We start from the raw sequence: 25,592 nt of genomic DNA on the forward strand, positions 1-25,592 counted from the left end.
CACTAACTGAACGCAGGCATCGACTGTCGACAATCATGAACGCAGACCGAATTGTCGTCATTGAAGACGGCGAAGTCGTCGAGCAGGGCAACCATGCTGATCTTGTTACCGCCAATGGCAGATACGCCGACCTGTGGTCCAAGCAGACATTCATCAAGCCCAAGGACAATGAATCTACCGACGATAAGAAGCCAACCACAACGGATGGCTGCGCTCCCAAGCCGAATGGTGACTTGGAGGCCAATGTGAAGGCAGACCAAGGTCCGCACGCCGTAGCGGCCCAAACGAGCAAGGGTAACGAGGGCGTCCAAACTCCCGGTAATCACAAGAAAGAGGTAGAGTCAGCTGAAGATTCATCTTTGGCAGATTCTGACCACTGATTGTGTAGGGATCGCGACTGAACCCCGTTGCACCTGAGTTCACGCCCAAGTCTGCAGCCGTCGTGAGCACCTCTGCTTCAACGCCCAATCGCCCAAATGTCCCCAAGTTGGGAACTTCGATTGTTCCGTCGGTCTGCAAACCCCTTAAACCGGTGCTGGACTGGGCCAGTGCTACTTCATCGGATGACGACTCCCCCAAGAATCTTGTTAAAGCATCCCCGACCCAGGATGTGGGAAGACCGCCTCAGCCAACCCCTACTTCAGTCCCGGCCAAGTTCACCCAAACAAAAACCTTTCAAAAAAGCATTTCGGACATTCTGGCAACTCAAGCTGCACACGACGAGACTGATAATCTGGACTCGGACGATAACTCCGTCAATACTGTCATCAAGCTTGAAGGACCTCAGTTCAGAACCCCCCATGCCACCGCCCGTCGTTTCAATGCGAAAAGCGACTCAACTGGAGCACCCGTTGAAGCTCCCGATGGTAGAGACCAAATCAGCGATGGTTTGGATGAGTCCATTCCTGCAGCTTGTCAACAGCTTGTGACTGTAGAAATGGAACCCGGGTGTCAACAGGAGCTTCGACATGTGTCGGCGCCCCTTCTGAAGATGGAATCTGTCGCCTCGGAACAGGAGGCTGTGGCGTCTCCCGCAACCGTCATTATTCCAAAGACACCCACAGACGACCATTTGACTAAGCCAACGCTCAGTACGCCAGCCGACCGCGCCTCAACTTCTTCGATCACCTCACTCAAGGAAACCACCCTACCGAGGCTTCCCACCCCGTCGCCTGCTGCCGGATCGCAGCATTCCAGCCAGCAACGAGGCCATAAAGGAAGATGCAACCGTGGCAAGGGCCGCGGGCGTGGCCGCCATGGCAATTCCAGGACCCACGTCCCTGGCGCTCAAACCCAAGCCAACAACTTCAACGGCTGACCCGAAAAAAAGCTCTTACTCTTTCTTATTTCTATCGTCTTCTTCACACTAACTCTTTCTTTGCCCGAATGGGAGTTGAGGTCTCTCTGTACTATCAGTGCGTGTACTATTATTATCTGACCTGGTGGCACTTGCGCCGTTACTCTATGTGGTATTATTTAGAGATGAGTGCCTGCGCAGGCTGGCTTACGGAAAACTTACGGAAAACGGATTGTTGGTGAAAGTTTCATCATGAAAACGAAGAAACGGCCTATGAAATCAGCAAGAAGGCAAAAGGGGACAAAGCAGTATTAGACTCGGTTAAAGGGACGAAAAGCCAGAGCTGCAAAGTCTCACAGCTTAGATTAGACAGGATGTATGGATATGGTGGCCGGCAACCTGATCAAAAGCTTTAATCAAAGAAGTTCAATTACATTGTTGATGATGTGCAACTCTTGTCACGGTTGTTCATTTCTAGCAAGTTTTGGCTACGCTTGTTCTTGTTCGTCCCAAGAGACCGCCAACCGTGTTCTATCCATGCATCGGTAACTCATGTGTCGACGTAAGGTAGGTCTAGTGATCCACCGGGGATGGTGGTCCCCTGTAATATCAATTCGCAAACGGTATCGTTTGTTCAAGCAAGGCATGACAATACTCCGTGATACGGTCAATCCTAAGCAGAGCCTCCACGTCCAGCACCAGCACCTCCGCCAGGGGCACCACCGGGGGCACCACCGGGAGCGCCGCCGCCACCACCCATCATGTTACGGGCCCTACGACCTTCGGTCAGTACTTTCTGCACGTAGAACAGCCCGTCAGGAACAGGGGACACTTACATGTCGGCAATGTTAGGGTCGGACATCAGGGAGTTGAGGTCGGGCATGCCGCCACCGCTGCCGAAGCGGTCGGCCATCTCGCGCAGGCGAGGGTTGCTCATGAGGTTGCCCATCATCTCGGGGTTGCTCATCAGGTTCTGGGCCATGCTGGCGAACATGGGGTTGTTCATGATCTGGCTAAAGTCGGGCATGCCACCACCGGCACCACCGGCGCCGCCACCGCCGAGCATGCTCGCCAAGCTGCTCAGGTCGGGCATGCCGCCGCCGCCAGCACCACCACCAATACCGGGCGACTGGCGGGGGAGGTCAGTCTCCTCGACCTGCATCTCCTCGACACGGCGCTTGGCCGTCTCGAAGCCCTTCTTCATCGCCTCGCTGCCGCCGGAACCCTCGTACTCGATGCCCTTGCCGTAGGCCTCCATGGCGCCCTTTGCGTCGCCGAGGGCGAAGCGCGCGAGGCCCAGACGGGACCAGGCTTTCGTGTAGGCAGGGTCGATGGCGACGGCGGCCTCGGCGTCGGCCTTGGCCGACTCGTGGTCCTTGGCGGCCGAGTGCGCGGCGGCGCGGTTCGAGAGGAAGACAGCGTTGCCTGGGTTCAGCGCCAGGGCCTGGGTGTAGAGGGAGATGGCGGCGGGGTAGTCCTTGGAGGCCATGGCGGCGTTGCCACGCGACTTCAGGGCGTCGGCCTCCTTCTTCTCTTCCTCGGTGGGGACCTTTGACGACGCGGTACCGGCGGCATCGGTGGCGCCCGCGGCTGCGGCGGGTGTTGACGAGTTCTTGAGCTTTTCGTAGACGGAGTAGACCTGGTAGAGGTTCTGGGCGCCGACGGCCTCGGCGAGGAGCTTCTTGTCGGTGGGGTCGACCTTGAAGGAGTCGGCGATGCACTGGATGGCGACATCGATGGAATCCTTGTCGTCGGCGGGGAGGGTGCCGTCGTTGACCGAGGTGGAGAGGAATTCGCAGATCGCGACCGCGAGGCGCTGTTTGGATGTGACTGTGGCCTAGGAGGGGGAGGGGTAATTGATTAGCTCCATGTCCCGCACCATTGTAGTTCTCCTTGCTATCGAGGGACAGAGGCGGGGAGAACTTACCATTTTGAAGGACCTTGTGTATATACCCAAGGGGAAAAGGGGAGATTCGGCACGGGGGTATCAAAAAAAGAAGTCGAGGGTATTGTGGGATGGGAGAAACACAAATACGATGGACGTGTTGTTGGTTTTTTAGGATCAATCCCAAGTGACGATTAGGTTGCGGCTGCTGGCGCCGTCCCTCTCCTGTTCGTCGTTTTTGTTTGGCTGGAAGGTTCCAGCGGGTACGGTGGATGTGGGGTGCGGCGTTGTAGTTTACCCCGCTGATTCGGAAGGTGCATAGACCTCGGTTTCATGCAATTAGGCGAGTGTGCACATGTTCACGATCATGTCGGCGTCACGCAAGACTGCGTTCAATGAGATTGGCTGCTTGTTACACCGAATCATAGGCTGGAGCTGTCCAAATAGCTTCAAAAGGCCACTGTCGTCCCCCATGTCAAACATCTACTCATACAGAAAAAAGGTATCCTTCCCTGGCCATGTCCGGCTCCCGCCAACGCCGATGATATGCATTTGTGTACTGTGCTGTAGTATGTTCCGTCGATCGTTCTTCATAACGAAGTGGACGAGCTTTGGTTCCTCCGTCGGTCCACGTTTCGAATTTTGCGCAGCGGCTTGTTCTGGGCCATACGGTACTTGGTGTACAGCCGGAAAGCGTCGCGAAGCACGATGTACATGCAGCCGCCGACAAGATTCCGGCCCCATTGGTCCTGTAGCAGACCGGTCCGCACCTTGAACCGACCAAATCCGCCAACCGGTGTGGTCCAGTGCTTGGGCAGAACCAAGCGAAGGAGCTCGCCCATGCCAGCCGAGAGTACAGGCAGAAGTAGTGTGCTCGCCAGAGCATTTGTGACGTCCCGGAGGCTAGCTTGGATGCCGCGCTGGCGCGGGGCTACGGGTGCCGGCTGCGCGGGTTGCTGCGCCGCCGCTGGTTGGTCGTTTTCTTGCTGCTGCGGCTGGGCATCCGGGCGCGGCTCCGGCTCAACAATAGCATCCGCGAGCTCCCTGACTGCGTTTTCCCTCTCGGCATCATCCTCTTCGAGCTCCTCCACAAGAATCTCGACGCGGGCGACACCTTCCTCTTCTCCCATTTCGACTTCCTCGAGTTCAACTTCCATTGCAACGTCGGGAATGTCCAGCATGTCGATGGCTGCACCAAGCAGACCTCCCACAATGCCGACGTTCCGACCGCCGTCGTTGTTCCTAGCCCGGCGCTGACGGTTCCCGTTGGGCCTGTTGTTCGCTGGCGGTGCCACTGGTTCAGGCAGACCTGCTATCCTGCGCTCCCACCTCCGCTCGTACGGGCACACAAACTCGTGGTAGAAGTTGTTATATACGGCTCTGATGTACGGGAAACATGCTGCGGCCAGTTGGGGAGAGGGCGGCCAGGAGAAGAAATGGTCGTCGCGCGCCATGTGAAAGACGCCATACTATATCGTATCAGTCAGCATTTCTCAGAAAGAAGTAAATCAGGGTGTCTTTTACCAATGCTGCCGCGGGCATGAAGAAGACATTGCCCAGGACGGGGAACGACTGGCCCAAGATCAGGGCAGGCGCGATCGTAGGTAGGATAGCAACATGAACCCAGTTCACCATGGGTATTCCCCTAGGATTGCTATCGTTGAAGAAAAATCGATAGGTCGCCTCGGGACCCGCAAAGACGCGCACCGCGATGTTCCCGTACATAGCGAGACCGACCCACGTGCCCGCGCCGAGACCTCCGAGAATGAGTCCCGGTGAAACTTTGCTGAACGTCTTGTAGATCTGATTGTTGAGAGCAAGCGCTGGATCAAAGGGCTCGTCGATGTGAACAGTTGCCTTGCAGACTGGGCATTGGATCTCCTTTCCCTCGCGCTCCAGCTCCGTCACCCACTGGATCATGCAGTCCTGGTGGCCCTCGAGGGTGCAAGGGCACGGGTTGACCCAGGCGGACTCGGAGGAGCCGGACTCGTTCTCGTCCATGAGACATATGAAGCATCGCTTCTCACCATCTTGCGGAGCGGCTTGTTGAGGTGACATCTCGGCCATGGTGGGAAGGTTGGCGGAAGAGGGGCGGTGGTGGTGATCGTCGGTTCGTCAGCGTTCGGGGCCGAGGGTGTCGTGTGCCCGAGTTTAGAACCGATGGGCTGCGCAAACAACGCGATGGACAGGAAATGGCCTTGCTAGCGCATGTTAAAGTATCAACAGGAAGACTGCAGCGTATCCTCTCGTACTTCAAGAAGGCACAAGTGAGGAAGTGACGGTAGGATCGTGGGGTTACAAGTGTGGTGTTTCCGGACAGCCTGATTGCTCGCCGCTCGGTGATTGACAAGCTTGGGCCCGTGTGACATCAGCAACCCAACGGCGAAAGCTAGGTAGGTAGCCGAGGCGTAAGGTGGGGCATTCGCCATGTGTGGCTTAGGATCAAGTAGTGTGGCTGTGCCAATGCCAAACTGCCACATAAACTTACATCAGAGCTTGACTCTAACGGGTTCAGATCTGCCTTCACTGGCTGTTCCCTGGGCCAAAGGCATCCACTGCGCGGAGGGAAACAACTTTAAACTGAGTAGGTATCATCGCCCAGCAATCCCACAATACGTCGGTATCGCGAATTGGCATTAATCAACTACAAACCACTAGGCCGACTCACAAATTTGATCTAATGACATAAATCAATGGTTTCTGCTCCAAGCCACAGCCTTTATCAGACGATGCCGTGCTCAACTCCTGAACAAGATATTGATGAGTCTGCAGTAGTCGGTATTTGTATTCTGTTAAGACGTATGGAGGCCAAGGCTGGTGTACTGTGAGATGATTGACCAAATATGTTCATGCCAACCCTGACCCTACTCGTCTTTATGCCTTTTGGTCAGCATACTGGGTATGTGCAAAATCATACTTACCATACTCTTAAGAAGGTAGTAGTACCAGCGACGAAATCGTTCTCCAAGGATAGCCTCATTCTGGACTTTTTTGCACCAGCTTGGATATCGTTAGTCGCCATACACGCCGCCTAGAAGTCTTGCGCCGCCATGACCCAGAGGCACTGCGCCTCACGTACTTCTATTTCCCCGTCGCATTTAGTCTCTAGTATCGTCTATGTACTCACATCTGTCACAGGGAAATTGAGATGCACGGGTCGTACGATCCTTAAACAATGCATCAATAATTATCAATCTGGTTCGTAGACGGTACATACAGTAAGGCGTCCAAGTTATATCGCCGAGCCCAGCTCCTCGCTTCCACAATGCTGCTTTAAATCTGGCAAAGTAGTGAGTGTGATATGTCAAGATTGAGCATGGTGAGCGCGTTAGTACAACTTCATTGGTTTAATTCTTTTCTGACGTAAGCCTTTGTTTCAACGTTGTGGCCTCGGCAAGAGATCGGCCTCCTCGTCATCAATATATTAGCTGTGGAATAACAGCACTCTTTGCCGGACAACAGAAGGATAAGCCTATTTAGCCTGCCAGGAAGAATCCACTGACCCGATCATCTGTCACATTCCGTAAACCGGCGGCATGTGGTGATCTTGAACCGTAGGGATGGAATAGATTGTCTGATATTCTTGTGTTAATCGAAACGACACGTCATATTTGGGTTAGAGCATCGTGAATGACTGAAAACAGGCAAGCCGATACCTCGACTTTCAGATGTAGGAGATGCACCGAACCTCTCATATACGGCTCTTTGAGCTGGAAATGATGCGGAAGCGATGCTAACAAGTACGTAAGATTCTGCTGGCAATCCTACTGAAAACTCTCTGCAATACCTATATAAGAGGATTATCTTGAGAGCGTGAACTACTGCTGCAGAATTACGATTGATACACTAGTGACCATGCCAAGATGATATCAGAATAATCAAAATGCTAGATGATAGTATCCGATTTGAGCGACTAGCTCTACACGCATAGTCCCAACAATTTGCGAAGCACTTATGGCCTGCGCTGTAAAAGAAAGGGTCTACACTTCTCTATTGTCTTTGAGCCAGGTTCCATTACGTGGCTTTAAGTTTTGCACTGGAAGCTACTGACTTGTCGTTCCAATCTCCGGAGAGACTGTTGACGCGGCCGGAGGAGCCATGTCAGCCTCCCCTACAGCTCGTATCCCGGAACATGAAACAGTACATGCTGCCCTTGACCTCGTAAGAGGAAACCCTGTCATTGAAGTCGGGATCGATGTGGTCTGTGGGTAGGGTCAGTGGGCTTGAATGGTGTGACGCAAATGTGAGGAAGCGCGCAGCATCATAGAAGCGTGGCATGGTAGAATGTAATAGCACTTATAGCACGTCCTGTCCTGAATGCTTCAGGTCTTGCAGGGACCTTTCAAGTCAGCGTCCATGCAGACCTTTAGGTTTTTAGCCTGGCGGGCCTCAAGGACCTCGAGACCCTCGAAGGTTCCCTGCTGGATCTCAGTCGGTGCAGCAGTGGTGAGGGGCAGCACGAAGCTGATGGCGAGGACTGTGAGCTTTCCGATCTGCATGATGAGAATATCAAAGTCGGTTCAATGAGAACTGGTAGCTTTATTGCGCGAAGTACGATGAGTGAAGGTAGACTTAGAATTTAGGCCGATGCTCTGATGAATTCAGAAACGAGAAACAGCCGGTACAAGTGGAGGCATTTATACCTTTTCCTCTTCGTAACTTTTCTCCTGGCAAGTACGAGACCGTATTTATATTCACACGCGACCAGCTTCAGACGTCATCGACACAGAATCAACAGAGCCAAGAGCTAAGAGCCAAGAGATGCTGTATAAAATCTCCTAGCATCAGCTGAGTGAGTTACTATTGTCTTTTCGGTAATGGCTTCATCTTCTGGTACTAGCTCTGAGACCTTTTGGCATGCTTGTAAGGCAACTTTCAGTACCAAACTGAGTGCCAGGCCTTACAGGAGGGTGGGAGACCCTTTAAATTGCCTACATTTAAAGCCGAAAACAGATCTTGGCTAGGAATCGATTTTGTGATACTTTCGGAGTCCTACAAGCCGTTAGTACATGAATCATAATTTGACAAGATCGATTGCTTCCTCGACGAAGGTATGTGATGATGGTAAGCGCACGTAGACAGTTAGTAGCGATGCTTCCTTCCGCTATTTACCGCTTATTCAATGTTGCCTCTGCCGATTTGATACACTATCGGTCCGGTTTCAGCTTTCACCATTGAGTTTTACAAGTATTAACCACGTATTTCGTCGGGTGCGATGAGCACAAGAATACGCTGTTTATCTGCGAATCTCTCTACTTTGAGTTTCTAATAGATTGATCTAAAGTGTAGATCTCTTCTGACCGACTACGACCTCAAATATCAAGTACTACAGTCCAACGAAACTAAAGGGGCAAAACCGCTTCGGATTATAATAGAGAGACATGCTTCCTCATTAGGCAGGTGATCCCCTTACAATACAGTCAGCAAGGAGAGCAAAGTCTAATGGATGATGTACCCTGCTCCCTCATTTGAAGTGATTTCACGGATGTAGCGTTATTTGGCGGATGAAGTGTCTGCCAATATTGGTTCATGCGATATTATAAATCACGTGCATAAGACCGCATTTCATCTGTCAATAGCTGGATCCCGAGATATATGGGACCCGAGGCGCTTAGACGTCCACCTTGCTTCCCGTTTATTAATCTTGGACTTTTGGACTAGGAAGTTTTGGAACAACACCCTCTCAGCGACGGCCAGCGAACACCTGTTGTTGTATGGTTTTTACTTGTATTTCAACTTAGCTGGACTGTCATGGTGCTACCTGCAACCGAGAGCCTGTTCAGAGACGGCATGTGGTATCATAGAGGCGTTTTTTCGCACACACCTTGTTCCAATGGTGTCAAGAGGCTAAGTTCTACTTTAACGCTGACTGATTTTAGCCTTCGAGTCACATTTTCTACGTTACTAAGCCCATGCAGGAGTTGCATGACAAAACACAACGTCGGGGGTCTTTTGACCACTCAGAATCGGCGTCCTATTAGATGATGATAAAACGCATTGTTCTTTAGAAGGATGCCAGCTCATGGATTTTTGAGATGTGTGCATGCGCGCGATTCACAGACTGGGCTAACTTGCCGTAGCTAATGTAAAGCACAATCTGCAGGTCGGTCTTGCTAATTTGTAGCATCCAAAACCAACTGCAGGAACGAGGTCACACTGATGAGAAACCCTTAAACTTTTACAGAATCATTGCAAGGATCAACGCTCAAGGACGAGCTCTTAACGGCCTACGAGCTATAGTGGTTGAAAAAGGGTTGTTGGTGACTGAAAGCTGATGGCAAGAAAGTCTCGGGAAAAAATTTCTTTTTTGAGACTTTATTCCTGCTTACACATAACATGCTGGATTCGTGACTGTAGGATGGTAGTGTGTTGGTTGCGAAGAAAGACAAATGATCTTCATCGGAACGCTTTGGAGACACCCTGTTGTGGTTGCTGGCCAACCTGGAAAATTTCGGGAATGCGTGGTGTCCAAGGTGGTTGGTACTTAAGCGTGCATCCCGTCGTTCAGCTCCAATTCGACCCAACAACGAAAGCATCCGCAAGCAACGTAATCCATCCGCGCGCGGAGACTGTAGTGCGATTGCGATGATTCGTGTGCGAACCCTCATTGGGATTTTTGTGGCAATGTTCGTTCCGTTTGTAGATCTGCCGACCTCGTTAGCTCCTCAGCCGTCCCCCGGTAGGACAACTACCACCGTTGACGGACTGTGGGCGTCCGGGATCCGGCGATGCCCTTGCAGGTGTCATTTCCTTGACGGGCTTAGTGCGATCGATAGTGCCAAGGCCGCCGACGTCGTGTCTTCGTGTTCGACGAACAATGATACCAGGGCGGCAAAACCGATGGCAACGGGGGTTGATGAGGAACGTGGACAAGACCTTGCCTGGGATGGTCGCGACTTTCCGCGACAGGTCAGCCTTCAATTCTGTGATGTAAGGTTACCCAATGAGCTTACAAACATGTTTCGTCTGAAGAGCACAGCCTGAACATCGCTTCAATCAAAAACCCAAGTTTGGTCTCGTTTTGAGTTGGAAAGATGCTTATGTTTCTCCGCTGAAAAACCAAGGATGCTGTCCGATTCCAAAGGGGGCCTCCCAACTTGTTCCCGCCAGCGTTCGTTTGCCGTCCAGCACCGTCTCAAACCCCTAACCCCCAAACCACGCAGTTTGAGAGTTGTAACCTGCCAGAGGAGAGGGTGTCGGGCCCAAGCCACCCTGAGAGGCGGCATCAGCCACTGAGGTTTGAGACTCGAGCGTTGGTCATCCCGTCTCACCATTTTAGGCCCCATCGAACGGAGCACGTGCTGGGCGGTCCTATTGGTGACTTGCGCTTGACAAGACGCACTGGCTTTTAACAGCATGGACGGCCTCCCGGCACGGCACTTCGGATGGTGGGCGCTGCTGCCCTGGGAGACAAGCTGTGGTCTGGCAGGGGAGACAAGTACAGCCACCCCAGCACGCGCGTCGCCCCCCAGTAGATTTCGCCCACTAACCTAACAAACCCCACCAACAACGCATCCCCACTCCTCGGGGCGCCGAATGGGAGGGGTGCTTTGTGGTTGGCTGCACTCTCAAACGTACGTCAGCCTCCTTGGGGTTGTGGTGGGCAGCGGTTTGAGTCGGTGGTTGGCTCCCGCTTTTTATAACTCGGGTGGCCGGCGGGATGGGGGTTCTCCCAGCAAAACTCAAACACCAGGTATCCATGTACATGCGGCATCTCGTCGATTCTGCCCTTCTATGTATGTAGTTTATAATGGAGACGTGTGACCCGCACCGTAATAAGGGGGCGGGTTTGTTTTCATGGTCCTCGACTGAATGCCCTCTTCTCCCCTTTCCATTCACTCAGTTCTCTTCTTTTCCTATTATTACACTATCGTTGAATTGAATTCGGAGGGTTTTTTTCCTCGCCGTAAAACCACACACAATGGCGATGTCTTTCGTTCGTCAAGCGTCTCTGGTTGCTCTTCTCGCAACTTCGACTTTTGCTCAAACTTTCACCGACTGCGACCCTACTAAAAGTAAGTTTGAGGAGGATCAGCATTCAATCTTGAGGGCATTCCCGATGCACCACTTTGCCTCACGACGCTTCAGATTTCTGTGAGGAAAACTTTATTGACATGAGGCCCCTCAGAAACATGCCCCGCCAACGCCGGCTTGACCACGAGCAACTACGAGGTTGACTTCACCAAGGGTGCCGACAATGCTGCCTGGACGGTCGCCGCCGGAAACATCTCCTACACCTCCAACGGTGCCGAGTTCACCCTAGCGAAGAAGGGCGATGCCCCGACCATCGAGACATCGTGGTACTTCTTCTTTGGCCGCGCCGAGGTCATCATGAAGGCCGCTCCCGGCACCGGCGTGGTCAGCAGCGTCGTCGTCGAATCCGACGATCTGGACGAGGTTGATTGGGAATGGCTCGGCGGCAAGGACGCCGAGGTTCAGACTAACTACTTCGGAAAGGGCAACACCACAACCTTTGACCGCGGCGCGTTCCACACCGTTGCCGCCACCCAAGGCGAGTTCCACAACTACACCATCGACTGGACCACTGAGGCCGTCACCTGGTACATCGACAACAACCTGGTTCGCACCCTTAACTTCGCCGACGCCGTCGGCGGCAAGAACTTCCCCCAGACCCGGCTCGCCTGCGCCTCGGCATCTGGGCCGGCGGCGACCCGGACAACGACCCCGGCACCATCACCTGGGCTGGCGGTGAGACCGACTACACCAAGGGCCCCTACACCATGACCGTGCAGAAGGTCGCCATCACCAACTCGAACCCGGCCAAGTCCTACACCTACAGCGACATGACGGGCAACTGGCAAAGCATCAAGATGGTAGCCGCCGACTCCACCGACGACGGCACCAACTCCGGCCAGAACGACACATCCTCAGGTACCGCTTCTTCTACTACTTCTTCTTCCGAAGGCTCCTCTGCGACCGCGACGCTGTCCACTGGGTCTCCCTCATCCTCGGACTCCCCGCTGAGTAATTCCACAGCGACAGGTACTACGCTGCGCCCGACAGCGTCGACTTCAGCCACTCAGTCCGGTTCTGCCGCTAGCGCGACTGCCTCCACTGGCTCCAGCGCTGCTGCTGGCAAGCTGCTGAGTGGTGCCACTGTCGGCACAGGTCTGTTCGGAGTTGCTCTCTTCGCCATGGCTGGTCTGTTTTAGATGAGATATATCCCTGTAAAGAGTAGTGTGTGTACCTTATTTTTTCCCACAACTATTTAGATGTTAATACGGGTCCAACAAAATCCTATCTTTGACCATGTTCGTAAAGCGAATCCCAGTTGTTTCCGGCGCTCTCTGGCCATCGGAGTGGTCTAAGCTTAATCACTGTCGTTCATCCGTTCGAGACGTCGTTGATCCTGATCAGCTTGGGGGGATCACCGATGCCTCAAGGGTCTTCACAGTAGCCTCACGATCGGCTTGAGTATGGGAACGAGCACGAGTCACATTGGCATGGGTGTGTTTGGGAAAACCGTTAATGCCTGATCTGATTCTTCTATATTCAGCCCGCTTTTCATGCCTGCGCACGTGAAGCACAAGATCATCGGTTCGAGGCATGCTTCATTTATTAAAGGGTGCCAAAATATCTGACTCTACACAAATATCCTTCTAATCACTGAGCATCCACCTGACTCACGGTGACGGATGACTGAGGTCGATAATCCAACCCAAAATATCTCCGTAAGCTATTATGGAGACTGTCTGCTATCCGCAGGATCTTATCTTCAGCACCGACCAGTTCTTTTATCAGTGCGGTGAAACACACAAGGAAATGATGATCTTCTAATTGATGAAAATTACTCATGAGCCAATCTCAACCATTTTGTTCCGTAATTCGATGCCGCATTCAAAGCATCGAACTTACATCATTTTTTCACCACTACGCATTCAGATTGCTCACAGCAAAAGGGCTGGACGCAATGGACTGCCGGTGATAAGTATATAATAGTTATATCATTCAGTCCCTAAAAGCCCTGGGATTCCAATGTAACCAGACAAAACTTTCCGGCTATACTACTTGTGGCAATGCAAAAAAGATTGAGTTTGACTGTCTCTTGCATCCAACTCGTCCAGTCTGAGCATCACATCTATATCAAAATGATATGCGGAAAGATCAAATCCTACCGCCCTCAAGCAAGGAACATTGGCCGACATAAAAAGTGACTTTGATCAACAAAGCCACAGAGGTAATCTACAGTTCTGCTATTAACCCGCAGTCAGCGAAGTTGACTTTCCTGCTGGAAGCTACGAGGGTTAGTTACCGGCAAACAGCCTTGGTGAAGTTCGCGTGGATCACTCATCACAAAGGAGCCAGCTGACAAGATCCAATCCACCGTCTTCAAGGTGCCCAGTATGATTGTGACGAGTACCCACCAGCGAATTACTTCGATTGACAGAAGCCTGCCTCTGTTAACGCCGGAATTATCTCATTGGTAGCTCATGCGCTTTCTGCCTGCCAGTGGGAATTGGGGGGCAGTGAGCGATATTGTGCAGGTCAGCTCCCGATTTCTGCGGGCAATTGAACCTCAACCCTGGCATTCTACAGACGCCGCCCACAATACTGATCGTTGGTCTACGGGAAATGGAGGAACAGGCCACCTTCCCTGGTTATTATAACGGACTTTAAGACAACCATCAAATTAGAGTTCGGCCACTCCCCTCTGATCATTGCCTCTAATGAATGTTCCCGTGCCGTTCGGAGTCTAACAACCTAGCAGCTCGGCGACCTCTTGTAGGCAACAACTCTTTAAAAATGGGGCAGCATCCACTCAGCACAATCTCCACTGCTACGGTCTCTCAGATGTAGTCGGGCTATCTGAATGCTGTTGAAGCAGTAGATTTTGTGTTGGATGTCTCTTTAGAGAACTTGATAATGCTTCGCCTTAGGTCCCAAATTCGCGTTGCATGATTACCTTCTGCTTCCTCTACGGAATACATAGAGTAAAGACGATAAGCGGCAGAACTACAATAACCGTGTAAGACTCGAACTAGTATAAGCCACCGAGACCAACGTCGATGTCAACTCAAGCTGGAAACCCACTGAAAGAAGCTATCTACGAAGGGATCTACAAATTCAGCCGTAGTATGGGGGTCCATAGAATCCTTTCAAGATCCTTTCGAAATCCTTCCGATATCCTTCCGAATATCTATCGTCGACAGAAGTGGTCCTTGTAGGAAAGCATGCAGTTATCCTTTGCAGTCAAGCAGTATAAATATCGGCATTATGCCTCTGTAGAGATTCAAAGTTCAACCCAACTCACACACACATTTAACTACACTCATCCAGCACCATCCTGAACTATCCCGCACCAGACTCTTTACCGAACACTCAACACAACAAAAGGTATGCCTGCCATCTTCTTTACTCCCATTTTTATCAAAAAATACGGGTTTTACTAACACCCGAAAACAGTCAACTTCTCTCCCGTCAAAATGCAGACCACCTTTGCCTCCGTTCTGGCTGTCACCGCCATTCTGGCACCCATTGCCAGCGCATTCTCCATCACCAACTGCGTCACCGGACAGTACACCAACTTTGGACAGTCCGGTAACGGCAAGTGCAAGAACTTCAACGCTGGCACTTCCCTCGCCTACGACAGCAACAAGGGCTTGACCTTGACGGCTTTCCAGGGAACCGACTGCCAGGGTCCCTCGTTCACTACCACCGTCCAGAACTCTTGCCAGGGCGCGCCTTTCACCGTGCTGTCCGTCAAGGCCGAGTAAGAGGAATAGCAACCTACACCACTATCACATGAGGTTTTTGGGGAACTTCTCTGAGACTCTTGTATCAGACTTAGAAGATAGGAAGACTGTGCGTGTATAAATTTCTGAAGTAGATACGGATTAGCAGAAATATTAAGTTGGTGGCACTATCTGCTGCTCTATAAGGACCCCGTATAACTTACTACAACCTAAAGTGTATCTCTAAAGTATTCCCACCTGCTTGACTTGACCTAACTAGTAACAGAAGCGTTCTAATGCAGCAGTAGCATTTTGCTACTTGATTTATTCTTTACTGTTTTTAGCATAGTAAACCTAACTAAGTTCCTCACCTTCTTACAGAGAAGAAGGTGATTTTCGAAGAGGTTGACCTTAGCTTTGACGAGGGTGGATCCCGTCTCTAATTTGATTATATTCTTAATCAAACAGAAGCTCGGAAAAGCGCTGTTTGGCTTCGTTTGGGTCCCAGTCAATAATACACCCTTCCTTCGACTCGGCCATTTTCCTCTCTACAAAGTATTCCATGGCGGCTCTCTCTTCCTCGCTCAAAAGCTCTCCTCTCGTCTTCCATTAACCAGCCTCGGAAACACTGCGTTCTCGGTCACCAAAGAATTTCTCGTCCAGAAACCTCCAGTACATGGTGTCAAACGCCCAACTTTTTCTGCACGTATAGCTGAGAAAAAGCCGTCCCGTTTCCCAGCTCTCTCGCATATATGTGGACAGCGATGCCGGTAGAAGATTGGGTTCTGTTTGCGCCTGCTTCCGCTGCTTCCATGGCAGAGAGCCTAGTTTTCAAGCGCATGTCATACGTTTCTCTCCACTCGTCGATGCCGGATGACCACATCTCAGCCGTCTCAGTTAGGAGCCACCAAGGCGGGTCAAGGATAAACTGCGTAGGCCCAACATAGGTGTATTCCCAGTCGATGAGGGCAGCGATCTCATCCGAGTCTGTGAGGAGTATGTTTCCCGCCCGAAAATCGTCCCCCACAGTCGGAAGGAGTCGGAGCAGAAGGGGCTGGAGAGAGCTTGGGAGCTCACATCTTGGATGAATGGGCAGACCAGTTGTCCTCGGCGAATTCAAAAGTAGAGAGCCGACCTTGTTTGGCCAATCTTTGGAAGACTTGGCGTGCCACGTATTTATTTCGACAATCATCCTTAGAAGTGACTAGGTCGTTGTGTTGGAAGATGAGCTGTGCAACGTGCATATCTGCTAATGTAGTATACCATTTATCTGCAGTCTCGTACGTCTTGCCCTCTTGTGGGAGGACGCAACGAGGAATATTCGTGAGTCGAACTATATCGGTCATGTTGTGAGTTATAGGCCTACCGACCACCTCAAAGGAGCCGTCATTGGCCTCAACCAAAAATTCAATCCGTGGAAGGTTATCTGGGAAAGCTGCAGCAGACAGTGTGCTACCTTGCTCCAGATGGCCTCTAGCGTAGTCTCGGAGACGTTGGGGTCCAGAACATGAGGCGCTGAAGAGTCATCGCTGGGTCGAGTCAGTCTCGCTGACACGCTCCCGCAGTTCTCCACACGTTCCATGATAACGAAGGGGCCAGCCGTCGGATCTTGGCAATAGAAAAGTTGTCGGGGTATAGGCAGTTGTCTTTTTTCCGCAATTAAGGCGGCCGTGGCCGCCTCGTAAACGGGTTTCTCATTGGGAAACTGAATAAGACTTGGGCAGGGGAGACGAACCATAACATCTGGAGACGTATTTTCGAGGTGTATTCTGTAGATGATGTTGAATCCACCGAAGACGAAGGGTGACATCAAGGTTGCGGGTTTCCCGAGTTTTTTCTTCTGCGAACTCTTCCTCTTTGCGACAGGTATTTTTGAATCGCATTTGGTTCTGTGCCTCCGTAGAGTCCTTGTCGTTCTTGTCTCAGACAAGGTTATCGAGTTCTTCTTGTCCGTCGTACATGTCGTTGTGAGAGGTTGCCACCGAAACGGCGCTTCTTACGATGGTGTCGAACCTCAAAGACGAAGATAATGATGCAGAAATACAGCAGTGCCGCAAGAAAGATGAACAACCTTTTTCTCAAGTGGCAGGTCGGATTATGTCGAACTGTTTGGAGAGGGGAAGATTCTGGTGACAGGTGTCAATCCGTATTCAGCCCATCGCATAGTCATCCTGCAGCTGAGCAACGTTAGTGCAGTGAGCTGCCCCACCTACTGCCTGTACAGTAGCCTTACTGGCCTCGGATATCCTCAGTCACATTTACTGGCTTTGTGTATCGATTTGTCTTCACGGCGGCCCATACCTTATGTAGCCAGTAGTTGACCCGGCGAAGAACGATCTTACTATTCTAGGAAGCTACCGCTGCACTTCTCTCGTGCGCACCCACAGTTCTGGTTTTGTCATGGAATGAAAGACCTTCATAGGTTTAAGGTTCCCGTCCAGTCCCCAAATCTCATTAGTCCTCTTGTGCTTCTCGATATCAAGCGCCATGTCAAAGTTCCACAGCAAATGCGCTGAGATGAGACGCATCTCCATGTAAGCTAGGTTCTTCCCAATACAGACCCTGGGTCCTGTGCCAAAAGGCAGGGAGGCATTAAGTTGGTCGCCAGAGAATTTGGTCTCCTCGCTCAGCCATCGCTCCGGTCGAAACTCATCGGGCTCGGCAAAGTTTTGAGACGAGTGCGTCGATACCCAAGGCGGGACAGCCACTGTCATGCCCGCGGGGACATAGTAGCCGTCAATGGTGGCGCCTCCCGGTGGGACAATGCGCTGTTGACTTGCGGGCGACGGCGGGAACAGGCGTAGTGCCTCGTATATGGTGGCCTCGAGGTAGCGTAGGTGACGGACTTTGTCCCACCGTATGTCCTCATGGGATGCCAGGGCCCCCCGAACCTCGCCAACCAGGCGCTGATAGACGTCGGGATGAGTGCAGATGAAGTAGGTCCAGCCCGTCAGGGCGGTGGCGGTGGTGTCTGTGCCAGCGCTGATGAAGAGGGCCATGTTGAGGACGATCTCAGTCTCGGAAAGTAGCTTCTTCGACTCGCTGTTGAGGATGTAATACATGAAATCCGGGTGGTCTCGGTCCGGATCGGCGAGACGACGAAGTGTTTTCTCGCGTGAGTTTGTTAGGTGTGTGCGCCGCCACTCGGCCGCCCGCGCGGGTACGAGGAGCCAAGTCAAGAAAGACTCAAGCCAGGTCCCGGTGCCAGACAGCCGGCGGATGCCCTGCGTCCAGGTCGCGGCTACAAAGACGTTGATGACTGAGGTAGACCACTCTGTAGCCGAGGCCTGGCCCAGGCATCCGAAGGGCTCGGCGAAACATACGTCGCCCATGATATCGAAGGCGAGGTAGGTATCTTATGTAGAGGATGTCAGTCAACAGTTATAATTATATCAAAAGCACAGATCCAGTCTCAGAGGGGCTTACACCAACTCGACACGTCGACTGACTCGTGTTGACTCATCTTCTCTTCGATCACGGAGATGAAATAGTCAACTTGTTGGCGGAACAGATGCTCGAAGCGGAGCAACGCGCTGTTGGTAAATAGATAGCCCAAGGCTTTCCGCTGGCGGATGTGGTCTGCATTAAGAGCCAGACTCACGCCGGTCTGCCCGTCAGTGCTACCAACAGCGCCGAGAAATATCGGGCTCTTCTCCATCAGAAGCTTACCTTTCTGTTGGTAAAGGTTAATCCCTATCTGAGCCTCGAAGGGAAAGTGGTATCATGATGGTTGCTGAACTTACGCGGAAGCCGTAAATCTCTTCCCGTGCATCCGGGCTTATGAAGCTGAGCTCGCTAGGCGAGACTCTTACGATGGGTCCATACTTCTCGTGCAGCGACCTGTAGTAGGTGTGCTGGTTGCCTCTGACCAGCTGCAGGGCGGCGGGCAACTCGGACACGCTGTTGATCCAAGGACCGGGTGCCGAGCGGAGCGGATGAAAGAAGAATCTGTAAAAAACCTGGATGATCCATCTGGCGGCGAGCTATACTTTGATGGTAAGTGAGGCATTCTCTTTTGGGGACGGCTGATCTGAGCGAGGACTCACGAGGAATACAACAGTTGTTGTCACCGGACCTGTCGACAATAGATGGGTAATCATGGTAATCCAGGCGTGACAGAGCTCATGCCCCGCCGGCGTGCTTTGGTAGTAGTGATGAAATCAACCTTGGAAATGCTGCCTTAGTGAATGTTTGCCACCTTTTCATCACAATCTCATGTATACTGGATCCAGAACAGTTGCACAGGCTCTCTAATGCCTAAGATATGTATACATCACATGAGATCGAATGCTCGATGGTTGTAAAGCATCACAAAATATGGAGGATGAAAAAGGCTTTGGAGGTACCGATATACCTGATAACCCTTTTCATGCTAGTTACCTTGATCTTGTCTTGTTCATTAAAGATACACGTGCAACGCTTCCTCTGAGGCCGCAGATGTGGATGTTGTAGGTAGAAGTCACAGGTACCTAAGGCGGAGTTTAGGGTGGAGGGGTGCCCTCTTGAAGAGCCAGCTTGAACTTCCCTTAGCCTACACCCCGCTGCGGCCGTTGCCGTAGCGGGCCCACAACAGCACTCAAGCGACCTGCCTCCTGATCCTACCGAATCGACTCAGCTGACAGGCGACTACTGCATGCTAAATGTAACCGAGTGAGTTTGAGCACGTTTATTGCGACGGCGTCAAGGTTGTAGACTAAAGACTTCCGTCTTTTGAAGCCAGCTCCAAAAGGGGTTACCAGGTCTCTCTCATCTATCCGAACTTGCTATGCACTCACGATTCAGCGGAGCCAAACGGGCTCGTCGCATTTGATTTAATGTATCCGGACAGGATGGGATATATACTCTATGCACGAATCGTAGTAGCTGGCAGACTACATGAGATAAAATCGCCAAACTAGTTCGTCAAATCGACATAAGGCCGTTCGCCAGTGTCTTTGGCAGCCCATTCCGGAGTTACAGCAGAAGCAGCAACACGTCACGCCGAAGCCATGGCAGACACCGACGAATTGGCCAGAGGATACACCCTGGTAAACGACACCCAGTACTCAGCAGGACTGTTCCTTCTAGACAGACTGGCGGTTACCCCCGGTGAGCGCGTCCTTGACGTTGGCTGCGGACCCGGCAACCTCACAGCGCACATTGCCGACCTTGTCGGGCCTGGCGGCAGCGTGGTCGGCGTCGATCCCAGCCCGGAGCGCATCGCTCTTGCTCACGAGAGGACACGGACGAACCTCGAGTTTCACAAGGGTCGTGCCGAGGATCTGTCGCGCTTCGCCGCTGGCAGCTTCGACGTTGTATACGTCAACTCTACATTCCACTGGGTTCAGGACCAGCCCGCTGCTGCCGCCGAGTTCGCCCGCGTGCTCCAGCCCGGCGGCCGCCTCGGTATCTCAGGCGGCTCTGGAGATTTTGTAGCCGCCCACGAGCTCATCAAGGCCGATGTACTGGCGCGCCAGCCCTACAGGAATTATCCAAGCCATAGCAACGGACCAAAGTTCCTCAAGCGGGCGGAACTTGACAGCATTCTAGGGGGCGCGGGATTCAACGAGAGGCTTATCGTGGTGAACAAGATTGTCAAATCTGCAAAGGACGGCTACGCCATGATCGACTGGCTGGATACGAGCTCGTCAGGCAAGACATACGGAGGCATCCCGCTGGAATTGCGGCCGCGGGCGCGGGAGGAGATGAAGGAGGAATGGGATAAGATCACCACTGAGGATGGCATTCACATGGACATGGAGTTATTGGTGACTGTAGCCATCAGAGACTGAAGTTCGTGAGGTAGTTGTGCTGATGTGACAGCACTGTCCACGCACTTTACGTTTGTTCGGACGATCTAGAAGAGCGCTGGCAAACCCCAATATGCATTGGCGTCACTTGCACTTTGATGTGCTATCTGTGCCGATCTGTCCGGTTGTCTGCCAATTTGGCGAAAGTAGTGGTTCAATATGAGTTCATCCAATAACAGAGAGGTAATATTTAGAGAAGCTTTCGTGTCAACTTATTGCCAATGCATGTCATGCCTTGACCTCGGCGGCAAAGCGTAAATCGGTCTGCATGTTTTATGAGATAATGGGACGAATCACAGAGGGATGTCCCGGATGTCTCCCTTCCGAGTAACTAGACCAGCCGACAGTCAACCCCCACACATCCGCTCGACCGCACCCGCATGAAACAAAATCTGTGGCTGGGCGGTGGGTTGAGGAGTCGCCCATGGGGAAGCATACATAATAAGGAGGGCGATGCATGGCATGGGGGGGTTACATTTGCAGGTGGTGCCACGACCAACCCCTACTTGCTTAGCCAAGGAAAACTAACTACCTCATGTTGCCTTGCCCACTTCTGGTTAAAGCAACGGCACTCTTATTGACTAAAAGATGGCACCATCATTAGGATTATCTTGTGCACTACTCTCACGATGTTGTCTCTCCGTGGATACACATCGGTCATTCTGCTATGGCTGCGCTGGAGACGAATAACCCTGTTACCAATGCAGATGGCGTGTGAAACAACTTCCGAGGAGAAGTATGCAAATCAACAGCAACAACAGCAAACTGGCTCGACAATATTTCTCTCTTTGGAGCCCGAGACCTCGGATGAGGCACAGCAACGGCTTCAGCGCGATGACGGGCTTATGGTACGCTGGGACGAGCCAGAAGACCAAGACCCACAGAACCCTATGAATTGGCGGCCGTTGGCGAAATGGGCCAACATCCTCACAATATCTGTGATCAGCTTCTTAGTGTAAGTCGGATAATCAATCCATATATCTGGAAGCCTATCCTCCAACGTCCTGTCTACTAGCCGGAATCGTTAACATTGCAAACAAGGCCCTCGTGTCATCAATGCTCGCGCCGGCAGTGCCACAGATCATGGTGGAGTTTGGCACCACCTCATCGACGTTCGCGACCTTTGTGGTATCCATCTTCGTATTGGGCTTCGCCTGCGGGCCGTTGCTGCTGGCACCGCTGAGCGAGCTATATGGACGCGTACCCATCTACAACGCCTCGAACGCGTTGTTTCTAGTCGCCACCGTGTTGTGCGCTCTCTCGCGTGGCGAAAGCATGCTGCTCTTTTCCCGTTTTCTGTCCGGCTTCGCCGGCGTCGCCACTATCACCATCGGCTCCGGGACCATTGCTGACCTGATTCTTCGAGAGGATAGAGGAAAATTTGCGGCTATCGTCTCTGTCGGTACCATCCTCGGTCCCATGGTTGGCCCCGTCATTGGCGGCTCCGTGGCGGAGAATATGGGCTGGAGGTGGATGTTTTGGGTCATCTCCATCGTCGTAAGTTGCTTATCTGCTTGGTCCCACCGTGGAAATTCATTGCTCAAGCAAAAGAAATAGATCGGGGCCGTCTCCATAATTGCATTTCTCATCCTCAGAGAAACGTATCCTCCTGTGCTGCTGGAGAAAAAAGCGGCGAGACTCCGCAAGGAGACGGGAAACCTCAGCTACCGGTCCAGCCTTGCCTCCAACTACACCCCCAGGGAGCTCTTCAGACGCAGTATCATCCGCCCAATGAGGCTGCTCCTTTTCCGCCCATTCGTCACCGTTATATGCGCTTATGTTGCCGTACTATACGGCACTCTTTACCTCCTTTTCGCGACTTACTCGTTTGTCTTCTCTGAGGTGTACGGTTTCTCCACCGTCGCCATCGGCCTTGTATTCCTCCCCGGTGGTCTTGGCACGCTTCTGGGCGCCTTCTACGTGGGAGTTTTCAGCGACCGGACGCTCAAGAGACGTGCTGCTGCCGGTAGGACCAACTTGCCCGAGGATCGTCTTGCCCCCATCATCACGGTGCCCGGAGCTTTGACGTTTCCTGCGGGCATGTTCGTCTATGGCTGGTGTGTTGAAGGCCGAGTGCACTGGGCCGCTTCGCTGGCCGGCACGGCCGTGACTGGGTTTGGATCGATCCTTATCTTTACGGGTATCCAGACATACCTCATCGATGCGTTCGAGGGATACGCCGCCAGCGCTGTAGGCGCCAACGCAGTGTTCAGGGGTGTTGCGGGCGCGCTCATTCCACTCAGTGGCCTGGGCCTGTACGAAGGTCTCGGATGGGGATGGGGGAACAGCTTGCTGGCCTTCTTAGCATTGGCGTTTGCCCCTCTGCCGTTGGTGTACGGAGTGTATGGTGCTAGGATCCGCAGCATGCCGTGCAACAAGGTGACATTTTGAGACTGATTGGCAGCTCCGGTTACAGAAATTCTATGCATTAGTTGGAAAATCCCGAGACGGCCGCACATGAGACTACATATATGAAAAGTGGATCTCTGGATCATATCAACGCAAAGTTGATTTCTTCTTCCACTGTTTTCATCTGCCTGTATTGAGGATGTTTAATTACGTCCACTTCAGCAGTGAAGTCTAGTATGAACAGAGTTTGACTTTGCAAGCCTCACCCCCACGAACGGTATGCACATGGTTTGGCTCGTCGCGCAATGGTAAAAGGTGGAGACTATCCTTCCTTGCCTACTCAACAGGGACACCCCTACTTGTCATCAACCCGTGATAGATAACCCCTTGTAACATGCTCACTCTGCTTGGTGAAATCAATGACTTCCATGGCTAAGCATCTCTCCTAAAGCCGAGCTTCGTTTTGTGATGTCAAGTATGGACTGAACATATTGATGAGCTCGCCGTGCCCGACGCCGTCGAGGTGAAGCTTCCTGAGGTTCCTCCCCGTTTTTCTGAACTCGATCCCTGTGGCCATCTCGGCAAGAATAATGACGGCGGCAATAGGCGAGGCATCGACGCCGACCTTCTCTGCTAGGCCATGCCAGCACACCAGTAGGTCGGCAACGTCCTCCGAGATGTTGCGGTTCTCAATGTCGGCCGGAGCGCGCAGTTTGTTGTGTGGCGGCGAATTGCGGGCCAAGTCAACCAGGTCAGAGAAGGCCTGGCCGTAGCATTCGTTGGAAATGTCAACGGCGCTCATAGTGGGCAGACCGAACTTGGCGCCGACTTCCATACGCACGCGGTCGATGGCCAGCATGGCGTTGGCGACGGATCTTGTCAGGCCGTCGCGATAGAGCAGGAAGTCGCCAGCGGTATCCTCGATGCGGCCCGCATTCATCAGCATCATCAGTGGGTGGAATACGCCGTTGACATTGGATAAGCAAACCTCGACTACGTTGTCGCACCATCGGAGCTTCGTGGGAAAGATGCTCTGAATTTCCTCGTAGAAGCCTGGTTGGACGCCGATGTTTCGCCGCGCCGCGATGAAGACGACGCTTTTACGGCCGAAGACAAGCAGGTTGCCGTCTTCCATGCGGCACGAGTACGGCGACAGGTTGGTCTCTAGAATATTTTCTGCTTCGATGTTGACGTCTTTGAGCAGCGAGAACAGGTTGCCCGGGATGGCGATTATGATATGACGCTGCAAGTCGTGATGCCTCAGGTCGTCCAGGATCGTCAACTGACCAGTGGACGGCACGGTTAGGATAAGAAACCTTGAGAAGGCCACAGCCTCGGCTATGTCGGTGGTGAGGCGCAAGTTCGTGAAGCCCTCCATTGCGCAGCTCAGCTGGAGACGGCCCGTCTTCATCACGGCTTTGGCGTGCCGTAAGTGAGTCCGGTGAGAGTACAGCAGCGCATTCGTCCCACGGTTCTGAAGGTCTGCGGCCAGAGCGAATCCGGCCGGCCCAGCGCCCAATACTGACACGCTCGACACCATTTTTATGTTCTCATGGGTCTTGGGCGGTGCTAAAGATATTAACCAGGACTATAACGAGGAGCTACAAAAAGGGAACAATAGAGAAAGAGAAAGAGAAAGATTTCGTAGTGCTTTCGTTCGTCTCATCAACTTCTGACTTGAATACACCTACATTATCTATAAAAGGTTCATTTCGTCACATCATCACTTCTCGTGGGCGCCACAACTGCTTAAGAAAAATAGAAACGACATGCGACAGGGGTGAAGTGCGAAACCAAGTACATCTGAGAGCAATGTTACCTGCCCCATGATGCACGATGGATAGAGATCGTTGCAATATCTACGGCCACGACAAGCCAGATGTTGTCGAAAACTGCCTCACAATAGCTACTTGTGATGGACGATGTGCCAGATCTTCCCCAGATTGGGGTTGGGTTGTCTAGACTCTGCCCGATTCATGCCAAGTGGGGCGCTAGAGTAGGGCGCGTGTTACCCGCTCAAGATAGCGCCTCTTTTCGAAGTTCTGGGCCCTTGTACTCTGTACTTTATGGGCAAACAGACCAAAAGAAGCATGGCCAGAATAGCCTCTCGACCCTAGTGTTTTACCACCTTGCATCTGCGGAATGCTGCGCTTGAACGAGCAAGTTTGCGCAGTTCAGCCTGGCGTCGCTGGGTGACTGAACTGGACTCGCCAACGATAATCAGCGCCGGTCATCCATGGTTTTTTACAATTTCTCACGAGTTCCTTAGTCGCCGCCAAGTTTGGGACAGAGCATTCACTTAATCGAACGGAAGTCTATGGGATTTATGCCATACATAGTAGAGAAGTAGGCGTCGAGAGTAATTGGGTACGTATACACACTCTTTTCAGGGACCAACACACACTCAACTAGTTTTCGGCTAAACATGGGCTGTTTCGAAATCGGACCCTTCCATCCCGTGGCTTTCCAGCCACAGAGCGGAGTTCCTAGCAACGGCGTTCATCGGCTTCGAGAAAACCAGCTCAAACTCTCTCACCCCCCAGTCTGCAAGCAGCACTTGGTTCCATCGCTTTTCAGAG

The 25,592-nt window shown here is 52.3% G+C and overlaps 8 protein-coding genes across 8 annotated transcripts; 4 read left to right on the forward strand and 4 right to left on the reverse strand.

Moving 5' to 3' along the window:
- Positions 1 to 1,970: 1,970 nt before the first annotated feature.
- On the reverse strand, positions 1,971 to 3,227 carry ColSpa_00486 (small nuclear ribonucleoprotein E; the record flags this gene model as incomplete). The annotated part of the gene is made up of 3 exons (XM_049266698.1): positions 1,971 to 2,070; positions 2,134 to 3,134; positions 3,177 to 3,227. The coding sequence occupies 3 exons, from the start codon at positions 3,225 to 3,227 to the stop codon at positions 1,971 to 1,973; spliced, it is 1,152 nt and encodes a 383-aa protein (XP_049122655.1).
- Positions 3,228 to 3,772: 545 nt separating this feature from the next.
- ColSpa_00487 (E3 ubiquitin-protein ligase MARCH5) lies at positions 3,773 to 5,249 on the reverse strand (the record flags this gene model as incomplete). The annotated part of the gene is made up of 2 exons (XM_049266699.1): positions 3,773 to 4,651; positions 4,707 to 5,249. The coding sequence occupies 2 exons, from the start codon at positions 5,247 to 5,249 to the stop codon at positions 3,773 to 3,775; spliced, it is 1,422 nt and encodes a 473-aa protein (XP_049122656.1).
- Positions 5,250 to 11,103: 5,854 nt separating this feature from the next.
- ColSpa_00488 (putative glycosidase crf1) lies at positions 11,104 to 12,355 on the forward strand (the record flags this gene model as incomplete). Its single annotated transcript, XM_049266700.1, has 3 exons — positions 11,104 to 11,197; positions 11,311 to 11,891; positions 11,912 to 12,355. The coding sequence occupies 3 exons, from the start codon at positions 11,104 to 11,106 to the stop codon at positions 12,353 to 12,355; spliced, it is 1,119 nt and encodes a 372-aa protein (XP_049122657.1).
- A 2,271-nt stretch (positions 12,356 to 14,626) lies between these two features.
- On the forward strand, positions 14,627 to 14,917 carry ColSpa_00489 (uncharacterized protein; the record flags this gene model as incomplete). The annotated part of the gene is made up of 1 exon (XM_049266701.1): positions 14,627 to 14,917. The coding sequence occupies one exon, from the start codon at positions 14,627 to 14,629 to the stop codon at positions 14,915 to 14,917; it is 291 nt and encodes a 96-aa protein (XP_049122658.1).
- Positions 14,918 to 17,229: 2,312 nt separating this feature from the next.
- ColSpa_00490 (averantin hydroxylase) lies at positions 17,230 to 18,975 on the reverse strand (the record flags this gene model as incomplete). The annotated part of the gene is made up of 4 exons (XM_049266702.1): positions 17,230 to 18,230; positions 18,302 to 18,539; positions 18,619 to 18,858; positions 18,922 to 18,975. The coding sequence occupies 4 exons, from the start codon at positions 18,973 to 18,975 to the stop codon at positions 17,230 to 17,232; spliced, it is 1,533 nt and encodes a 510-aa protein (XP_049122659.1).
- An 888-nt stretch (positions 18,976 to 19,863) lies between these two features.
- Positions 19,864 to 20,646, forward strand: ColSpa_00491 (trans-aconitate 3-methyltransferase; the record flags this gene model as incomplete). The annotated part of the gene is made up of 1 exon (XM_049266703.1): positions 19,864 to 20,646. The coding sequence occupies one exon, from the start codon at positions 19,864 to 19,866 to the stop codon at positions 20,644 to 20,646; it is 783 nt and encodes a 260-aa protein (XP_049122660.1).
- A 725-nt stretch (positions 20,647 to 21,371) lies between these two features.
- On the forward strand, positions 21,372 to 23,055 carry ColSpa_00492 (efflux pump rdc3; the record flags this gene model as incomplete). The annotated part of the gene is given in 3 exon segments (XM_049266704.1): positions 21,372 to 21,602; positions 21,619 to 22,161; positions 22,222 to 23,055. 3 exon segments carry the CDS (start codon positions 21,372 to 21,374, stop codon positions 23,053 to 23,055), a joined length of 1,608 nt encoding a protein of 535 aa, XP_049122661.1.
- Positions 23,056 to 23,458: 403 nt separating this feature from the next.
- Positions 23,459 to 24,553, reverse strand: ColSpa_00493 (VMS1 protein; the record flags this gene model as incomplete). The annotated part of the gene is made up of 1 exon (XM_049266705.1): positions 23,459 to 24,553. The coding sequence occupies one exon, from the start codon at positions 24,551 to 24,553 to the stop codon at positions 23,459 to 23,461; it is 1,095 nt and encodes a 364-aa protein (XP_049122662.1).
- Positions 24,554 to 25,592: the final 1,039 nt, after the last annotated feature.

The sequence above is a fragment of the Colletotrichum spaethianum genome, assembly GCF_022836535.1.
Source record: "Colletotrichum spaethianum MAFF 239500 DNA, contig01, whole genome shotgun sequence".
NCBI lineage: Eukaryota > Fungi > Ascomycota > Sordariomycetes > Glomerellales > Glomerellaceae > Colletotrichum > Colletotrichum spaethianum.